Source organism: Erigeron canadensis, chromosome 5 (genome assembly GCF_010389155.1).
Source record: "Erigeron canadensis isolate Cc75 chromosome 5, C_canadensis_v1, whole genome shotgun sequence".
NCBI classification, from domain to species: domain Eukaryota; kingdom Viridiplantae; phylum Streptophyta; class Magnoliopsida; order Asterales; family Asteraceae; genus Erigeron; species Erigeron canadensis.
Genome location: NC_057765.1, coordinates 37,011,287 through 37,030,745, shown reverse-complemented (window position 1 = coordinate 37,030,745; position 19,459 = coordinate 37,011,287). Strand labels below are relative to the sequence as shown.

Sequence of the window (19,459 nt, the reverse complement as noted above, 5' to 3'; positions counted from 1 at the left end):
TTACAAGCTTAGTCTTCTATCTTCAATCATGCTCTTTGACTTGGATTGAATGCTATGTACATTGTTGATACAATTTGAAGAACACTTGGTTCTATTAGTTATTACAATTCCAATACATGAAGTATGATTAAGGTCATATTCAAATCATAAGTTGTGTCAGCTTAGTGTGACCTAAATCCAATTACAAGAACTAAAAGATTTACAAGTGTTTAACCATTAGATTTCATCATCAAGTTTACATTATACATTAGTCAACACAAAGCCCACCAAATAACTCATTGGCTGATGTTTATTTATTTAGGTATTTTTAGCGATAATTTGATTAATTAATGCTAACATATACCAAAAATTAAGGACTGAGCCAATAATTTTATCGTAAGGGGGCAAATTTAAAACATTATATAGGTAAACTTTTTTTTTTTTGAATATAACGATCAGATTCCAATAAATTCGTATACCGACAAAATAATAACCATTTCAATAACAACCAAAATGCAAACCTAATAGACGACATAAAACCAACTACAACTTCGTCGTATAACTAAAAGCACAAACTATTTATTAAACTTAGACGACCAATATAATGTTATATTATATATATTCATCTTCATATTAAATCAATACAAGATAACAAATAATATGTTGTCTAGTGTTTTATTTGTGAGATTCTCAAAAACAAAACCCTAGTAGAAAATAAGAAACCCTAGTAGAAAATAAGAAACCCTAGTAATTAGGGAAAACATATATGGATAATTTTATTTAGATCAATAAATGAAAGTATTACTGGTTGAAGAAGAAAAGATGTATGGAGAAGGAAAATGGAGATTATCTGCTAATAGCTACTATCATTTAAAATTTGAAATTTGAAAGTTGAGATTAAAATCGTATGTCACTGGTTGCAAATGTATTTTTTTTTAAAAATCTTTTTGGTGTGAACAAATTTCCAAATATAGTTTTAAATAAAAAAATTTATATTGTGAAAAAATTAGGGTGTAGCAATTACGCGCCATGTTGGAGCCGTGCGTGCTAAAAATAAGCAATCATAGTAATGGAATATGATTTACAAATCCAATCAAACGAAATGGAATATGGTTCACAAATCCAATCAATCTAATGGCGGTAGTGTTGTAACTTGTAAGTGCATTTCCTATCATAAAAAATCCAAAGAAAATAGTGTATTTCTATACAATCCAAGTCAATGTTAACATCTTGGCATAGTAAACTGTTTGATAGTCAAATTTTGTTTTCTAGTAATGCAATATATATCCAAAAAAACATTAAAAAAAAAGCACCTTTCAGTCTTTCACCCATACCTACTGGCAAGCTACTACATTTGGAATTATAATTTGGACGCTTGTAACATTGAACTTCAAACCAATCAATCTTTTTATTCACTTTGACTACCAATCAAACACGTCCAATTTTAAAATAACTACTCGTAATATACATACAATATTACAGACAACTAAAACTAAATCTTTTATTCTAATTACATTACATACAATATTACAGACGACAACCAAATCTTTGAATTTGGTCAACTTTTGTACGTACTCGATCATGCACTAACCACATCGTTTTGTAGCTTATCAACCTTCTTTCCTTCTTCATCAGCCAATTTTACATCACTGTCTTTAACTTTTTTACTGTTACCTTCACTCTTTTTCTTTGCTTCCTCCTCTGCTTTAATCCTGGCATCTTCTATAGCTTTGAGTCTGGCTTCTTCTTTTGCTTCCTCCAATGCTTTGATCAAGTTGTTAAAGCAAACATCAGCATTCTCTTCATCCGACTTTGGCATCAAGTTTTCAGCAACGTCGGCTGGAGTTATGTTGGTCTCTTCTAACATTTGACGGATGGTTTCAAACAACTCGTGTGTTTCAACATCTAAGTAGTTCTTTGCAAGAACCTTAAACGTTTCAAAACAACAATATGACAACTCGATATGCTTAACCATTCTTCCTCTCCGTATAAGAGCAGGATCAAGTTTCTCAACGTAGTTCGTTGTGAACACGATTAATCTTTCACTACCACAAGCTGACCATAGCCCTCAATGCTATAGTGAACTTCCATCTTTAACCGTCTCTTTCTCCTTTTCAGAGCTTTACTGATAGTTACTGTAGATAAATTTTGCAAGCTTCACTCACCGATCACCGTCTTTAGCTCCTCGTCAGCTACCTTTTCAAACTCCATCTGAAGATTTGATTTACAGAGCTCTGTAAACTTAACATCATTTCCGTTAACCGTGATCCCATTGCTTACACTCTCCACTGGGAACAATCACGCTACCGCTTTCATTTTCTTCCATCATTTCATGATCTTGACTATCCAAACCCTCCATTGTAACCTTACTCTTTTTACCCTTCTTTTATTGACACCTTTGTGGCTTCACCTTCATCGCTCTCAGCCACTCCCAACAACAAACCAGACCCAACTTCCTATGGATTATCGCCAACAAGCGCTACCAAATCAGTAACATCTTCATCACCATTCTCGCCTTCAACATCTGGAAACGAAACCCTAACACCAATTTCTTTCTCCAACTTTAAAAACTACTTCTACAAACCAAACGAAACCTTCCAATTCCCTTTAAAACAGTTACTGGACAACACTATCTAATAAAACTTCCCCGCAAACCCCATCTTCAATGCTACCCGCCTCAAATTTACATCCTCACTATCATACATAAATAAAAAATATAAAGAATTCAAGATTTTAGCAGTAAAGTACATGGAAAGCAAAATCTAAAAGCGACCTATTTTTGGTATGCACTGTATATTAAGGAAAGGGAATCTAGGATAACAATGGAAAACAAACCTCACTATAACCAGCATTCATCCTTGCTTTAGCTACACCAAAAACTAGGTCACAAACTTATTTGATAAACCCTTTATCCGGAAATGTTAATGCATGTCATGAAAATAGCGTAACAACGGATAGTATATCCAGATTTAAGAAACATACCGTTGAGGATGTAACTAACTCTCACATATCCAATCGAAGCTAGCTCGTCATCTTTTGCCATCTATAAAGTTTATCACATAATGAAAGTATAAGATGCTGACAAGTTATAAATGATAAAATGCATATAACAAGTTAATAACCATCTTTTAATTTTGAGAATGACACATTTTGACTTTGCGGCTTAAGCCTAATGCTTACTACATAGTACATTCAAGATATAAGATGCCTATAATTCTACAAAAAGAGGTTATTGCAACTGTCACATGAAGTCAGACTACCAAAATGGAATTTCTATATTAGTCCCAAAAAAGTAAAAATCTAACTTTTGCGGCCAAACAAATTACTTTAACATTCAAGATATAAACTCTCTGAAGAAAATTCTGCGGTTGATGATGTAAACTAAGCAGAAGTATGCAAAAATACATTGTCCAACGAAACACAATATCTTTTGCTCTCTTGCTCCTGTTTTGATTCATCTGCAAGAACCTTTATAGCAGTATCTTTTTAATGTCTTAGTCTACCCTAAAATAGAAGTTAATGTAACATGCTAATAAAAATTCAAAAGCACGGCCTCAAAAATCAGAACCAACATTAATCCTACGTCTCTTGGTCTTCCAAAACAGTATTCTTAACCGAATTCCAGTCATTGTTGTATCTCTTTATATCGAGATGTGAAAAAGCTTTTTGAGAAAATATGGGGAAATGGATATGTTTGGTGAAATGGGTATATGTTCAGAGGAAGCAATAGAAATAAAGGGTAAAACTTCACGAAAATATTAGATAATGAAAACTTATATGAAAAATCTAGCATCCTCATTCACGTATTAATTCTAAATCATTCCGTTCGTTGAATTTTACTCAATGAAATTAACAACTTTTCAACAATTAGCATCGAATTATTAAAAGGGCATTCAGAAATACCTTTCAGCTGAAAACCCGATCCAAAGCCACAAGCTTTTGCAGTTTGTTCATCGAATTTTCCAAACCTCATCTTCTGCACCAACCAATTACAGAATCAGTTCAGAACAAAAACCACTAAAACTACTTCTGAAATACACAATCTATAGGTATTAGAGTTTGCTTCTTACTGGTGTACCAGAAAAATAACTAATTGTATAAATAATCAACTCAATAAATCTATGAGTTTAAAATTTTTTTTTAATCATTTTAACTTATAACTTTAACTTTTCTTAAATCATATAAATAAACAACTCCATCAATGTAATATGATGTAAAATTTATAAAAGAAAAATAACAGTACCTATAATTTAGTTTTAACTATATATAAACTTCAATAATGGCCACAAACTAAACATAAAAAAATGATATTATAAAGTTAAACCATAAAGATAACCTAATATATAAATGCAGATTAGGCTAAAGTAAAAAGTAACAACTGGTGTATATGAGAGAAGGTACCCTCGAGAAATCAACGCAGGCAAGATAGTAGAATTCAGATGAGGAGATGAAAAAGAAGATGAAGGAGCTCCATTCCATTTTCCAGATCTCGATAATTGTGTTGTGTGATACTGTGTTGTGAGTGTAGAGAAGGAAAGAAGATGTAGAATTTCCTCGGAAACAAATATTCTAAATGTAATCTATTTCCTAATTATTATCTTATTGTTTAGAGGATTTTTAAGCCAACTAGTAAGAGGATTAACTGGGAGAAGGAATGAAAGATATTAAGGGGATGTTTGATACGAGTAAATCACAAAGAATCAAATTAAAATAAAGAATGGAAACATTAGTAAAGGGAATGACCTAAAAAGAAAGATAAACTGTTACACCCCACCTTAGGCGGAATCGTAGGATATGACGAAAAGAAATAATATAGCACATGGAATTTATAATAGAGTTATACTAAATGAAATCCAAATAAATGTGATTCCCACAAGCGGGATAAGTCTAAACAACACGCCTCAAATAGCAAAAGAAGTAGCAAATAGTATTGAATGTTCAAATGCAATCTAGGAGTCCATGAAGGATCTCTTTACTGGTCTTCCTAAAGTCCTTATACTCAGTCTCCTTAAGCATTGTTATTACCTGAAAATGAATGCTCGAAAATGTCAACATAAATGAAATTGTTGTGCATGATATATGAGGTTTGGACAATAGTGTAAATATAAACATGTGGTAGCATACTAAATACTGATCAATGTCATCATAGTTATCCAACAACACAATCCCCATCACTCCTGCCAACAACTCAATCATGCTTTAAATAGCAACAACTACCAGCTGGAGTATAAAGTTGGTCGATAGTTTTTCAATAGTCTTCAATAGATATCAAAAGACATCTATTGCATCAAAGAAATCAATACAAGCAAGCTAACATACACATTTCATAATTACACGTATTTGTCCATGAAAACAAACAAGTTTTGGCACAACTAGTAAAGAAATGAAAAGTGTTTTGAGCATCATTTTCCCCCAAAGAAATAAAATAAAAAAGGGCCACGAAACTCACTTCAACAAGCAAGTAGTTATGCAAAGTCCAACAAGGTCGCTAGAATCTACACAACATATATATATGAACAAGTTACAATTATGAACATGGTCAATAACCGTCCATTGTAACCCCTATTTGATGATGTACATAGATGGATACTTTCAAAATATTCACAACTGATTTTGTCATGTATTATTAAGTTACAAGTCACATAAATTAATATAGTGTATTTGTTTTAATGATATACCATTGGTTTCTACAAGTTCATATTCACTGAAATTTTTGGTAACTTTATATATTTTTTATTAGGACGAAACGAAAAATTCAAGCTTTCAAATCTTAACCACTGTAACCTTAGAGTGTTATACACTTACATGAATTTTTACTTAATTTATTTCGCACGTTAACTATTTTTAAAAATTCCATAATCACATACTAGTCAGAAAATTACCTGTTTTCGCGCAGAAAAGTTTTATAAAAGTTAAGGGCCTTCGAAGCTTCAAAAAAAATCCAAATTTTTACTTAAAAATGTTGCTGGAAAAAAATAAACTTCCAGTTCATAAAATCGACCAAGATATGACTATTTGAAGTCGACCTAAATCTGTTCGGAAAACTCAGCTTTGAGCAGTTTTGTTATAAAATTCGTTTGACAACCTTAAACTTCATATTTTGACACTAAACCACTTCCACCAGAAAGTAGACTTCCTGAACTTAATTTTAGACACCAAAAACATGACTTAATCATCTTTCATGACCAAGATACAACCTTTCAAAGTTAACAAATCGAATCTGTCCAGATTTTGAAATAATTCCACTTACTATTTTAAAGACTACTACAACTAAATATTTATGTAAACTTTCAAATCTTTCCAACACCTATTTAAATCTGTTATTATGATATCCATGTATTCATAATTAGATTTCTTAATTATATTAATTATTACGCTACGATTAATACATAAACTTTTAAGATTAATGTGATCTATACTTCAAGCTCTTGATTTAACCTTAAAAAAAACCCTTTTATTCATTATTATAAATTTTGTCATAATATACATATTCATCAACATAGGTTATTTATAAATAAAGATTAATAAATAAAAAGATATGCTTATATATATATATATATATATGAAAAGAGAAGACAAGTGATTTACCCCAAGATTGATGATTTCCTTCTTAGATACCTTGAAAAAAATAGAATATAATCTTTAAAATTTTATTATTAATTGTAATTTAAATCAAGATTCATAAGAATTATAATTAAACTTACCAATAAATTATAGCTTTGATCTTGATAGGGTTTCCCTCTTTTATTCTCTCTGGGTCGACGCAAGAAGGAGAAGAAAGAAAAAAAATATAGTTTTATTTTATTTTTGTTTAGATATTTACTTATATTTATTATAAGGATAAGTGTTTTAGAATTTGAATGTAATTAGGATATATTAATATATAATTAAACAAGAGTTCTAATAGAATTACAATTTCTCTTTTCTTTCTTTTTTTTTTCTTCTTGGCCGTCCCCCTTAAGTATACTCACCATTTTTTTTTTTGCTTTATTTATTTAACTTTTAATTTATTAGTACAATAAAACTATTATTATTACTACTATATATATAATTATTAAAATTTATTATTATAGACTTTAAGCCATTTTTCTACACTTGTTATAATATATAGGCTCATTGACTAATCAAGAAATTAAGAATTTGAGTTAGAGAGTATAATAAATTATCAGTTTTGGTGACGGATGTCACATAAACATTCTCGTGTTTGATATGTCTAGAGAATTAAACTTGAGAATTTTAAGAAAGAATTATTCTCTTGTTTGAATATGCAAAGGAATGGAATTAAAGAAGGTTGATCGCTTATGTGTTCATACGAGTATACCACCAAAAACTCAACTAACTTGTGATTCATAGTAAATCAAAAAAAAAAAAAAATTATAATGTGAAATAAATTAACAAACAAAACACAGCTTCACCCACAAATTAAATAACCTTGTATCATCACAACACAACATACATCGAGACAAAAGAGAAGGAAAAATCAGACGATCAATATTTTTTTTGGTGGGTAGGGGGTTTTGACAGAACAATCATAGATTAAAACATTAGCTAGGTTTGAAAACTCTTTTGATTGAAGATAAAAAAAAAAAAAAGAAGAAGAAAACATTAACCGTTGTATTTGTGATGAACAATAAATTTATGAGTTTAAAGTAGATTTGAAAGTTGGGTTGGAGTTTACCAGAAATAAATCTGAAATTCTCTTTTTGGTTTTGGACAAATGTGCAACTCACGTGATAGGAGAGTTTTATATTATTCTTGTTTTTCAAAGCAGCCTTTCATTCACAAGGGAATAAGAAGTGGGAAAGGCTCTTATATAATTTTTCATTCTCCGTCTTTCCATCCTTTTTATAGAGGAATCAAAATTAGAGAATGAGAATGGATATATGGTCCTTTGTTTCCATTCCCTGTATCACCAAACAAGAGAAATGTTTCTTTCTCATTTCCCATCTTTCCTTTCCATCCTACCAAACATCACCTAAGGTAAGAGAGACAAAGGCTTTTCTTTTTTTTTAGAAAAAAGTCACCAACTGTTAGCCTTTACATAACAATTGCTTGGCCTACAAAAGTAAAAAGAGTCTCTTTCTTATATCCAAAGAAAATAGTGTAACTCTATTCTATACAATAGTCAATGTTAAGTTGTTAAGGCTATCTCCAATAATAAAGATGCCCTTAGGCTTCTTTAAGCTGACACATCATATCCTTACAAATTTTTATACGTTCTTATAAATCATTCAAATCTTATAATTTTATCTCCAATCATACAAATATCCTTATATATCTGTACATATCCTTTTACCTCCACCAAAAACAAAAATATATTAGGTAAGGACAAGTGCCCTTAGGTAAAAGCATCCTTTAAAAAATTCTTAGTTTTGAACAAACTTCAACAGCAAAGGATATCTAAAAACACCATATTGGAAATAGCTTTAACATCTTCTTGGCATAGTAATCAGTTTGATAGTCAAATTTTGTTTTCTAGTAATGCAATATATATCCAAAAAAACATTAAAAAAAAAGCACCTTTCAGTCTTTCACCCATACCTACTGGCAAGCTACTACATTTGGAATTATAATTTGGACGCTTGTATATGTACACAACATTAAACTTCAAACCAATCAATCTTTTTATTCACTTTGACTACCAATCAAGCACGTCCAATTTTGAAATAACTACTCGTAATATACATACAATATTACAGACAACTAAAACTAAATCTTTTATCCTAATTACATTACATACAAGATTAAACTTACAATATTACAGACGACAACCAAATCTTTGAATTTGGTCAAATTTTGTAAGTACTCGATCATGCACTTACCACACCGTTTTGTAGCTTGTCAGACTTCTTTCCTTCTTCATCAACTAATTTTACATCACTACTGTCTTTAACTTTTTCACTGTTTTCTACACTCTTTTTCTTTGCTTCCTCCTCTGCTTTAATCCTGGCATCCTCTATAGCTTTGAGTCTTGCTTCTTCTTTTGCTTCCTCCAATGCTTTGATCAATTTGTTAAAGCAAACATCAGCATTCTCTTCGTCCGACTTTGGCATCAAGTTTTCAGCAACGTCGGCTGGAGTTATGTTGGTCTCTTCTAACATTTGACGGATGGTTTCAAACAACTCGTGTGTTTCAACATCTAAGTAGTTCTTTGCAAGAACCTTAAACGTTTCAAAACAACAATATGACAACTCGATATGCTTATCCATTCTTCCTCTCCTTATAAGAGCAGGATCAAGTTTCTCAACGTAGTTCGTCGTGAAAATGATTAATCTTTCACTACCACAAGCTGACCATAACCCATCAATAAAATTCAATAGCCCAGACAAAGTCACTTTACTTTCCTTTTCCTTCTTCTCACCCGTTATTTCCTTTTCTTTCTTTTTAACCGGATCCTTTTCGTCGTCTTCATTGACTTCTTTTTTCTTTTTCCTCTGACCTGTTAAATCAAGTGAGCAATCGATATCCTCTATTACAATAATCGACTTACTTGTTGTCTCGATGAGTAGCTTCCTCAAATCCGTGTTATCTTTCACAGAAGTCAATTCTAGATCATAGATATCATACTCTAGAAGGTTAGCCATGGCAGCGATCATACTAGACTTCCCGGTTCCTGGTGGGCCATAAAGAAGATATCCACGCTTCCACGACTTACCTACCTTCTTATAGTAATCTTTCGACTTACTAAACTTGGTAAGATCATTCAAAATATCTTTTTTCTTTTTTGGGTCCATTGCAAGAGTATCAAAGGTAGAAGGGTGCTCGAATATGATGTGGCTCCACATAGTGCTGTTGTAACGATAATACCCACCACTTTCGCCCTTATTGTTCGTATAAAGCTTTCGTTGCCTTGTTCGTACCTCAATTGCCTTCCCTTCATCAAGCACATGTTTTAAGTAAACATTAGTAATGATATCACGGTGTTCCCGTCTACAAGTGAGCCTGTAGAACCTATTCTCTTCATCACCACGAGAATAGAGAGATTGCTGTTGAGGGATCTTTTTACTTGAAGTCCACCATATTTGGATGCCGTTGAACTCATCCGTGACTTCTTGATAGTCGTCCATGCTCAAAACCACGTCTTCGCAGTCCTTGACCACTTTCGCTTTGAGCTTCTTAGCTTTCTTGGAGGAGTTGGTACTAAGGTAGCGTTCGATAGAAGCAAACGCTTTGCTTCTTTCGAACCACCAATTATCTATTTGGTATTCATGAAAAGTGATTTCGATATAAGGGTACACATAACTTACAACTTTATCAATATATTTTCTTATAACAACCCTTCTAAATTCATCAGGAAACATTTGCCTGACAACTGCCCAAACTAACATAAATAGGCCCATAATAGACCCAAACTGAGTAACATCTCCTATCATCATCTTATTCTAGCTTACAAGTCACACACATATATATTTTGGTAAAAATGCTATTAATTCATATAAGAGATATTTGTACATAGAGGCATAGACTGCACACTATTTATACTACTAACTAATTATGTGGCATTTAGCATGCAGCAAGTCATTGTTTTTTGTAATTTTGTGATGGTAAGTTCCTTTGAGGTGTCGTGTAGAAACTTTTGATATATAAAATGCGTCAAGAGGTGGCCGCCCTTCTTTATGTCTATAATTTAATATGAAAGGTTAAATCAATAGGAAATTTCTTCGCATAAACGAGTAGCGAGTCATGATATCATGGCAATTGCATCATTAATTTCTTGCTTCCCAAGTAGTATATATATTGGTCTTCAATATATAGACTTTTGACTATCAACTACTTCTCCATGTGTGATGTTGATTTATAAAGGTCATTTGAAATATAATTGCTTATTTGTTTAGAGACATTCATGGATTTGCATACTTGCATCCATTTTTTTAATATATATAAAAAGGTTCACCATTAAGGATCCAAATATGAGTAGGAGTTTTCAAATGTATTAATTAAACTTCAAACTTGATACACAGTAATTTTCAGGAGTAGGTAGTACTAAAACTTAAGAATAAAGTGTGTGTGGTTATTATTATGTTAAAAATTTAACATGCGTGATAACACCCAAATGGTGTCATGTGTCTTTTTGCCAAAACATGTTAATTCATGCCAAAGTGTAGTTGACAATTCATTCACATTATACTACCGAGAAATTACAACAACCAATTATGGCAATAAAATCAGCAAATCACAGTCAAAACAATACTACAAAAAGATTTCATTCAGGAAATTCTGGCAAACGATTAATATTGGGTAATATGGTCAACTGCATTAATATAGTCAACTCGTAATAGTGCGTGTGGATTGATAGTCGGATCCGTACTAGGCTTTTAGCAGCGACCTCGATGTTAAAAGTGTATGGTTGGGTTATATTCTTAGATGGGACGTAATTTATTCTATAAAAAACATGGGGTTTAATCATATATCCATTATATAATAAATATTAAAAAATTAGTAAGTTGGAGGTTCTATACTCAAGCCTAGGTATCTAATATATATAGGGAAAAGAGAATATAAGGTTGTCCGGTACCTAAGCTTAGGTGTGGAACCCCTCACATACTAATATTTTATTATTTCTCGTTTAATGAATAAAGTCATGAGCCCCCATGATTTTAATGGATTAAAAAAACAATATGTGAGTGTTTCACACCTAAGCTTAGATACCCGACAACCTTATATTCTCATCCCCATATATATATATATATATATATATATATTTGAATGTCATTCTAGTCTATATCTATTCCTAAAATTTGGGAAGAAACCTAAGAGTCACGAAAAATCCTTGTTAATTAATCCACTCCACAAATGTGCGCCAATACGTGGGAAGTATGACTCGAATTCAGGTGGGTTCTTTCAAAGCCAAAAACCTTACCAATACACCTATAACTACATCTAATATTGAATGGTGTTATATTATTAACACCATGTTCTCGAGTTAATTTATAAAAGAAATGAAATGAAAAGGGAATGGGAAAATTTAATAAAATTAGATATGTTTTTTTTCTTTACAATCATTCCAAAAGTGGAATGATAATATTTACACTAAAATCTATTAGATTTTCCTTTCTTTTGTTTTCTTTTCTTTTTTTTTTCCTTTAAAAAAAACACTTACTAGCAAATTAGAAAGAAAAATAGTGAAACATAAAGTCAAAATGAATGCATTGCACAATACGTATACCCGATGATATATGTCAATGCTCGGTGCTGGTAATATCTTCTCCTCATGCATTGCCGAAGCCAACGTTACCTAAGATAACCCATTACTAATTAACATTATAGCAATAAACAGAAAGTTAATATATGACTGTAGATAACTAGTCAAAGCATACTTTTTTTAGTATGCCAAAGCATACTTTTAGAAAACATATTTGAAATATAGTATGAAATTTTTCAAAAACTAAAAATTACTCCAAAAATAAAAAGAAACAAATATACTATAAAAGCTCAAATAGTTACCTTGCAAGGTCGATTTTGGATAACTATGTAGTCAGCTTCCTTGAAATCACGGGCTAACTTCTGAGTTGCCATTGGTTAGCCGGTGGAATGTGATGTGGACTAGCTAATCCATACCTTTATATATATAAGGAATGCATGACATTGGATCCCTCATGACATCTCCGTCTACACATCAATGAGATTACTAAAAACTGATATAAGGTGCAGATTTTGGGTCTATGCAAAAAGGGTTTAAAATGTGAAAAATTGAAGTGATAACAAGTACAGAAAGAGATCTTTATAGTGAGAAAATGGAGTTCTTCTGAGAGATGGCGTTACAAAGAGGTACTATACATAAAGTGCTTGCAGAGAGATATATACATATATAGAGAAAGAAAGGATGGAATATGGTGATTAAGTGTAGTTATTTAGTGTGTGTGTGTGTAAGAGTACGGTTTCTTTTAATTTGAGAATCCATGCTGTGTATTAAGTCGGCAGGCGTCAAGTCTGAAGAAGGTACTCGTATTAAAATGGAGACATACACATAATTAATGTATTAATTAACGTAAGTAGTTATTTATGGTAGAGTACTATCATGATAATAGCTAGGAATATTTCATACACAAATTATTGTGTTTAAATCGTTCGTAATACTTGACACAGGGTACTAACTAAAATTTCTTCTCATAACTCATTAGTACCATCAAAGACATCTGTGCCAACATATTCATATTTTCTATTCTCTCGTATCGTATTTATTTTCATAACCTAGCACAATTACAAAACAAGCAATCAATGTACAAGTATTTAACTAAAAAAAAATTAAATTTCAAGAATTTACTTAGTTTTTCATTACCAATATACAACAATAGATAGTTACTAACTTTTAATGATATTTACAATGAAAAATATATGACTGTAGATACTAGTCATCTTTAAGTCTTTAACCGCTTTAATGATTTTTAGTATGCCAAAGCATAGTTTTAGAAAATATAGTTGAAATAGTAAGAAGTTTTTCAAAAACTAAAAATTACTCTAAAATAAAAATAAACAAATATACTCCAAAAGCTCAAATAGTTACCTTGCATGGTCGATTTTGGATAACCATGTAGTCACCTTCCTTGAAATCACGGGCTAACTTCTGAGTTGCCATTGGTTAGCTGGTGGAATTGAATGTGAGTTTTGTGGTTTAATGTTCCAAAGCCATACTTCACCAACTAAAAGTCCTTGATTAGTCCTTTCCGTTGATGAATGTAACCAAAAAACTTAGATGGGTAAGAATTAGGAAACTATGAATGTAACCAAAGAAGCCACTCAGCAACACATTTCATTCATTTAAACTAAGCAACGAGCGCATTTTTGTATGAATTGGATGCATGGCGTTTAATTTGATCCCTCAAGATGTCTCATTCTACACATCAATGAGGTTACCAAAAACTGATATAAGGTGCAGATTTTGGGTCTATGCAAAAAGGGTTTAAAATGTGGAAAATTGAAGTGATAACAAGTACATAAAGAGATCTTCGTAATGAGAAAATGGAGTTCTTCAGAGATATGGAGTCACAAAGAGGTACTATAAAGTGCTTGTAGATATATATATATATATATATATATGTATTGGGAGAAATAAAGGATAGATGAAATATGGTAATTGTAGTTATTTGTGTGTGTGTGTGTAGCACGGTTGCTTTTAATTTGAGTATCCCTCTGGTGTGTAGCATGATTTGGAAGAATTTTAAAATTTATTGTGTTCTTGAGTTTTTATAAAAAGAAAAAGTAAAGGAAAAGAAAGCAATTGAAAGGAAAATCTAATAGATTTTAGTGCAAAAATTATAATCCCATTTTTTGGATGATTATAATGGAAAGAAATTTATCTCTTTTTATTTTATTTCTTCATCTTTTATTTCCTTTCTTTTATAGATTAACTCGAGAACAAAATGTTAATTAATAATCAATCTATAAACTGAAGCTAGACATATTTGGATATGTTGTTGAACCAGTTTAATTTTTTTATTTATTTTTATGATTATGGCAACGATTGCAATCATACAAGAGTGATTTTGCCAAATTGCGTACTTTCTTATTTAATGAAGTGGTCATTATTGGTTAAGTTGATTGTAGGGTTTGAAATGAGAGTAAATTTAAAGTGAATGACCTTCAATTAACTTCTTGTTGGTTTTATAGCTGAGTGAGAAAGTCGGTCTATTTGTTTTGGTTGACACACAAATAGTATTGGAGCAAAATAATTCCATTTTTGTCCCTGGCAATACGCGTGTGTCAGTACTCTATAATTTATGAGAGAGGCACTCGTATAATGTGGCGGCGACAAGTAGTGGTGGTGGTAACGGTATGATTATTAATGTAAAGTAATTCATGTATAAGAAGGTAGTGTAGTTATTTTAAGAATTAAGAGATGTTTGTTGTACATAATTCATTAAGGGTATTATAGGTATATTAGGTGAAAATATTTAAATTAGTGAATAAAGGAAACATGTAGTTTGGATAAATAGGGTTGAAAAATATTTTAAGGATATTTTTGGTAGATGTAACGTGTGAGTTGAGAATATGTTGAAAGTTTAAGGTATTTTGGTGTTTTTTAAAGGTAAAAAGTTAAAAAGAGAGAAAGATAGTTTGTTTTATAAATGCGTAAATATATGTCTTTGTATACATCAAGTTTATTATTATATTTTTTTTATAAAAGGCAAAAATGTAAATCAAGTAATGACAATCTTATCTTTTGATCTTTTCTTTTCAAGAGTGTGAATTACATACATTTTTTTAACTAGTTTTTCGTTTGTAATTTTTTCATAAAACTAAAAAAAAAATTCCTTATTACTTATAGATCCGAAGGGAAAGAATGATCACCCAGTCCACAACTAGTACAAACTTCAAAGTCATCTATTGTTGATATTAAAAGGGTTGTAATAATAGTATGTATTATGTGTTGTATTTGATATTAAAAGTGTTGCATTTGATATAATAAAAAGTGTTGCATTAAGAAGTGTTTTCTACTTCTTAGATGGAATTAATTCAATAAGATCAGGACTAGTCTTTCACTTCACTGAACAGATAGAGATCTATTTTTTATTCCATGGGCGCATGTAGCAAATACTTGAAACACTTATAAAAAGTGTTACTTTAGACCTAAGACGACGTTGACGAATGAAACCGTTAATAAAATTTTGCTTTAAGCTTAATGCAACATTTTTATGTCTTAATGTCATACTTTTCGAGTGTTGCAATAGCTTTATTTTGTAATAGTACCGCTATCCGAGAACCGTCTCAGGCAGTCACCCATTACATCAAATGGAGAAAATAACAAATTGCATATATACAATAAACACGATTGTCATTAAACGTATCGTAAATAATTGTGTATAGTTTGTTACATTTTCACGTCATTATATTATAAATATACTTCAATGACGTACTATATTATATATTGAAAGACACATCGCATGCTTAGCTACTACACCGAAGTTTTAATTTCAGGCTTGCAAGCCAAAGTTAAACCACCCAACGAATCATCGATTTAACACTAATGCTTTTTAACTACCAAACATTAACAATTAATTAAGAGAGTACTCTTTTATTTTTTTCATTGAGTGATGACACCATTTTCTTTCACTTTGTTAACTTGTACACCGTCTTTACCATCTCCATTAGCTAAGTTGGCATCATTGTCTTGTAAATTTTCACCGTTTTCTTTGGTCTTTTTACTGCTAGCTTCCTCCTCAACTTTTACCTTGGCATCCTCTATAGCTTTGAGTCTTGTTTCTTCTTTTACATCCTCCAATGCTTTGATCAAGTTGCTCAAGCAGATTTCAACATTCTCTTCATCCGACTTTGGCATCAAATTTTCAGCAACATCGGCAGGAGTCATGTTTGTTTCTCCTAATAGTCGACCGATAGTTGCAAACAATTCATGTGAATCAACATCCAAATAGTTCTTTGCAAGAACCTTAAATGTTTCATAACAACAATAAGACATCTCAATATGTTTGTCCATTCTTCCTCTTCTTATTAAAGCAGGATCAAGCTTTTCGATATAATTCGTCGTGAAAACGATCAATCTCTCACTACCACAAGCTGACCATAACCCATCAATAAAATTCAACAACCCGGATAAAGTCACTTCACTCTCTTTCCCCTTATTACCCTTTTCCTCCTCAACTTTTTTCTTAATCGGATCTTTTTCATCTTTTTTACCATCTTCCTTTTTCTCCTTCCTCTGACCCGTTAAATCAAGTGAGCAATCGATATCCTCAATCACAATAATCGACTTACTTGATGTCTCAATGAGTAACTTTCTCAAATCCGTGTTATCCTTCACAGAAGTCAATTCAAGATCATAGATATCGTACTCTAAAAAATTAGCCATTGCAGCAATCATACTAGACTTCCCGGTTCCTGGTGGGCCATAAAGAAGATATCCACGCTTCCACGACTTACCTACCTTCTTATAGTAATCTTTCGACTTACTAAACTTGGTAAGATCATTCAAAATATCTTTTTTCTTTTTCGGGTCCATTGCAAGAGTATCAAAAGTAGAAGGATGCTCAAATACAATATGACTCCACATAGTCCTTTTGTAATAACCATACCCACCACTTTCTCCTTTATTATTGGTATAAAGCTTTCGTTGCCTTGTCTTAACCGCAATCGCCTTCCCTTCATCAAGCACATATTGCAAATAACTTTTAGTAACGATTTCTCGGTCTTCACGTTTACAAGTGAGTTTATAATACCGTTTTTCATCATCATCACGGCTCGAAAAAATGGCCCGTTGTTGTGGAATAGTTTTACTTGAAGTCCACCAAATCTTGATGCCTTTAAACTCGTCCGTGACTTCTTCGTAGTCGTCCATGGTTAAGACAACCGGTTCACAATCTTTAACCACATTCGCTTTGAGCCGTTTAGCTTTATTGGAAGAGTTGCTACTAAGATACCTTTCTATCGAAACATAGGCTTTGTTTCGCTCAAATTCATCTCCTTGGTATTCATGAAACGTAATTTCGATATAAGGGTACACGAAACCGATGACTTTGTGTAAGTATTTTTCGAAATGCTCACGAAATTCGTCGGGAAACCATTGTCGGAATATTGCCCAAATGAACATAACTCCGGCCATTATGGACCCGGCTTGAGTCATGTCCCATGTCATTTTTTTGTTCACAACTCACTAAGATTTGTATTTGGTGATCGATTAATTAAAATGTTTTTGTTATGACTATGTAGTAGTCAAGGCTGCCTCTATCATATCGATCGTTTACATATATATATATGATGAGAACAAGTTGCATATAGAGCCAAGAAAGACCACCTAATCATTATTCCTTCATGTGGGGAAGGTTCCTTCTTTAAATTGTGTAGATAAATTTTATTGGGAAAAATATCATATATCATTATCCAATTAAATGTGAAGAGTTATATATGTTGATGTGTCGACACGAAATTTCCTGAAAAGACGCATGAGCCATATATATATGACATCATGACATTTGCATCTAGTCAGTGTAGGTCTCGCGTATATATGTTTTCTTCACATGTCAAATGATATAGTACATATATTAATAATTAATTCGTTATACGTCTTTTTGATGCTTTGATGCCAGCTATATTATAGTGTGAAAGGTCGACTAATTATCAGGATCGACAAAGAAAATGTATCATGAGTATGTATTGTAACTCCCTTTCACACATAAATTTTGACTAATTATGACAAAGAAAATATATCATGACTTGATGAGTATGTTGATAAGAAGTCTGACTCTTCACTTTTTCCTGGAAAATTCTTTTCGATCCTTTTGAAATTTGATTTTAGAAGTGTGCTTAAATCTACACCACGGAGCTCTTATATATTGTCAACTTTTCCTTTTTCTTTATAATATATCTTTCAAAGTACGAGTATGATGATTTATATATGAAATATATTCATTTAGAAACTAAAATTTATGTGAAAATTAAAAAACTGTTCAAAATACACTGTGATCTGAATTTAACACAATGTGTGTTAATTATGTATTGTTTTTATTTTGTAATCTAAAAACACATTGTGTTAAGTTGTAAATCATAATGCGTTTTTGATAGTGCGTGAAAATCAGAAAATTGTTCAAACACATTGTGATATGAACTTAACACGATGTATTTTCTAAAAAAACCTAAAAACACATTGTGTTAATTAAATTCAGATCACAGTGTGTTTTGTCCAACTTTTCAAGTTTTCACGAAAATTTTGGCTAAGAAATTACATACATACATATGTACATTTGATCTTTTATAACTTTATAATATATAGTAGTCTTTTAATAATCTCTTAAACATTCAAAAATATAAAAACATTCAAATATTTTTAATTACATAGAAGGTCAAATTAGCCAACTGTATATTTTTTTAACTTCGATAAAACTCAATTATTTATGATTTATTCGAATCAATTATATTTTTATATTTATTCAAAATAAAAATAATATATTACATAAAGAACAAAAAAGGTTGCATCAAATTAAATTAAGAAATTAAAATTACTTTGAGAGTTGAGACCATGGCGTAAAAATAAACCGTAAACCAAATGATTCCTAGACATGTATGTTAAGTGACCTCGCTGTATAATGCAAGAGCATAATACTACTAGTATATATAAACTAGTCTTGTGCCCCTACCCACGCGATGTAACGACAAAAAATTACCACGTGCAATATACCATAACGGTGATAATACACAATGGTATTCGTTTTTTGCTAATTATTATTTTTGTTGTTGGTTTTAATAAGCAAAGAACGTGGTTGGAGTGAGCGGGTCTATGAATTAATTAATCATATTGAGTGGAGCGTAAAGGTACAAAAGCAATCAAATGAAGGTGCAACAATAGTGCCGGCTAAAATATATATGTGTAGGTATGGGCTTTAGGTCCCCCTAAAAGATATAAAGACTTCTTTATTTTATATTTTGGGCTTAGTGTTTAATTAATTAACTAGGCTCTAAAATTAATTTCCTCTAAAGTTTAAGCTGACACTTTGTAACATGTATATAAATAATGTTCAGTTTGTTATGATAC

General features: G+C 31.4%; 2 protein-coding genes across 2 annotated transcripts; both read right to left on the bottom strand.

Annotated features, from left to right (window-relative positions):
* Positions 1-8,579: 8,579 nt before the first annotated feature.
* Positions 8,580-10,439, bottom strand: LOC122599185 (AAA-ATPase At3g28580-like). Its single transcript, XM_043771646.1, has one exon. It carries the CDS (start codon positions 10,353-10,355, stop codon positions 8,790-8,792), a length of 1,566 nt encoding a protein of 521 aa, XP_043627581.1. The 5' UTR covers positions 10,356-10,439; the 3' UTR covers positions 8,580-8,789.
* Positions 10,440-15,751: 5,312 nt separating this feature from the next.
* LOC122600249 (AAA-ATPase ASD, mitochondrial-like) lies at positions 15,752-17,644 on the bottom strand. Its single transcript, XM_043772936.1, has one exon. It carries the CDS (start codon positions 17,564-17,566, stop codon positions 16,001-16,003), a length of 1,566 nt encoding a protein of 521 aa, XP_043628871.1. The 5' UTR covers positions 17,567-17,644; the 3' UTR covers positions 15,752-16,000.
* Positions 17,645-19,459: the final 1,815 nt, after the last annotated feature.

Coding starts and splice junctions, on each gene's coding strand:
- LOC122599185 (XM_043771646.1), bottom strand. CDS start 10,355: ATGATGATAGGAGATGTTACTCAGTTTGGGTCTATTATGGGCCTATTT.
- LOC122600249 (XM_043772936.1), bottom strand. CDS start 17,566: ATGACATGGGACATGACTCAAGCCGGGTCCATAATGGCCGGAGTTATG.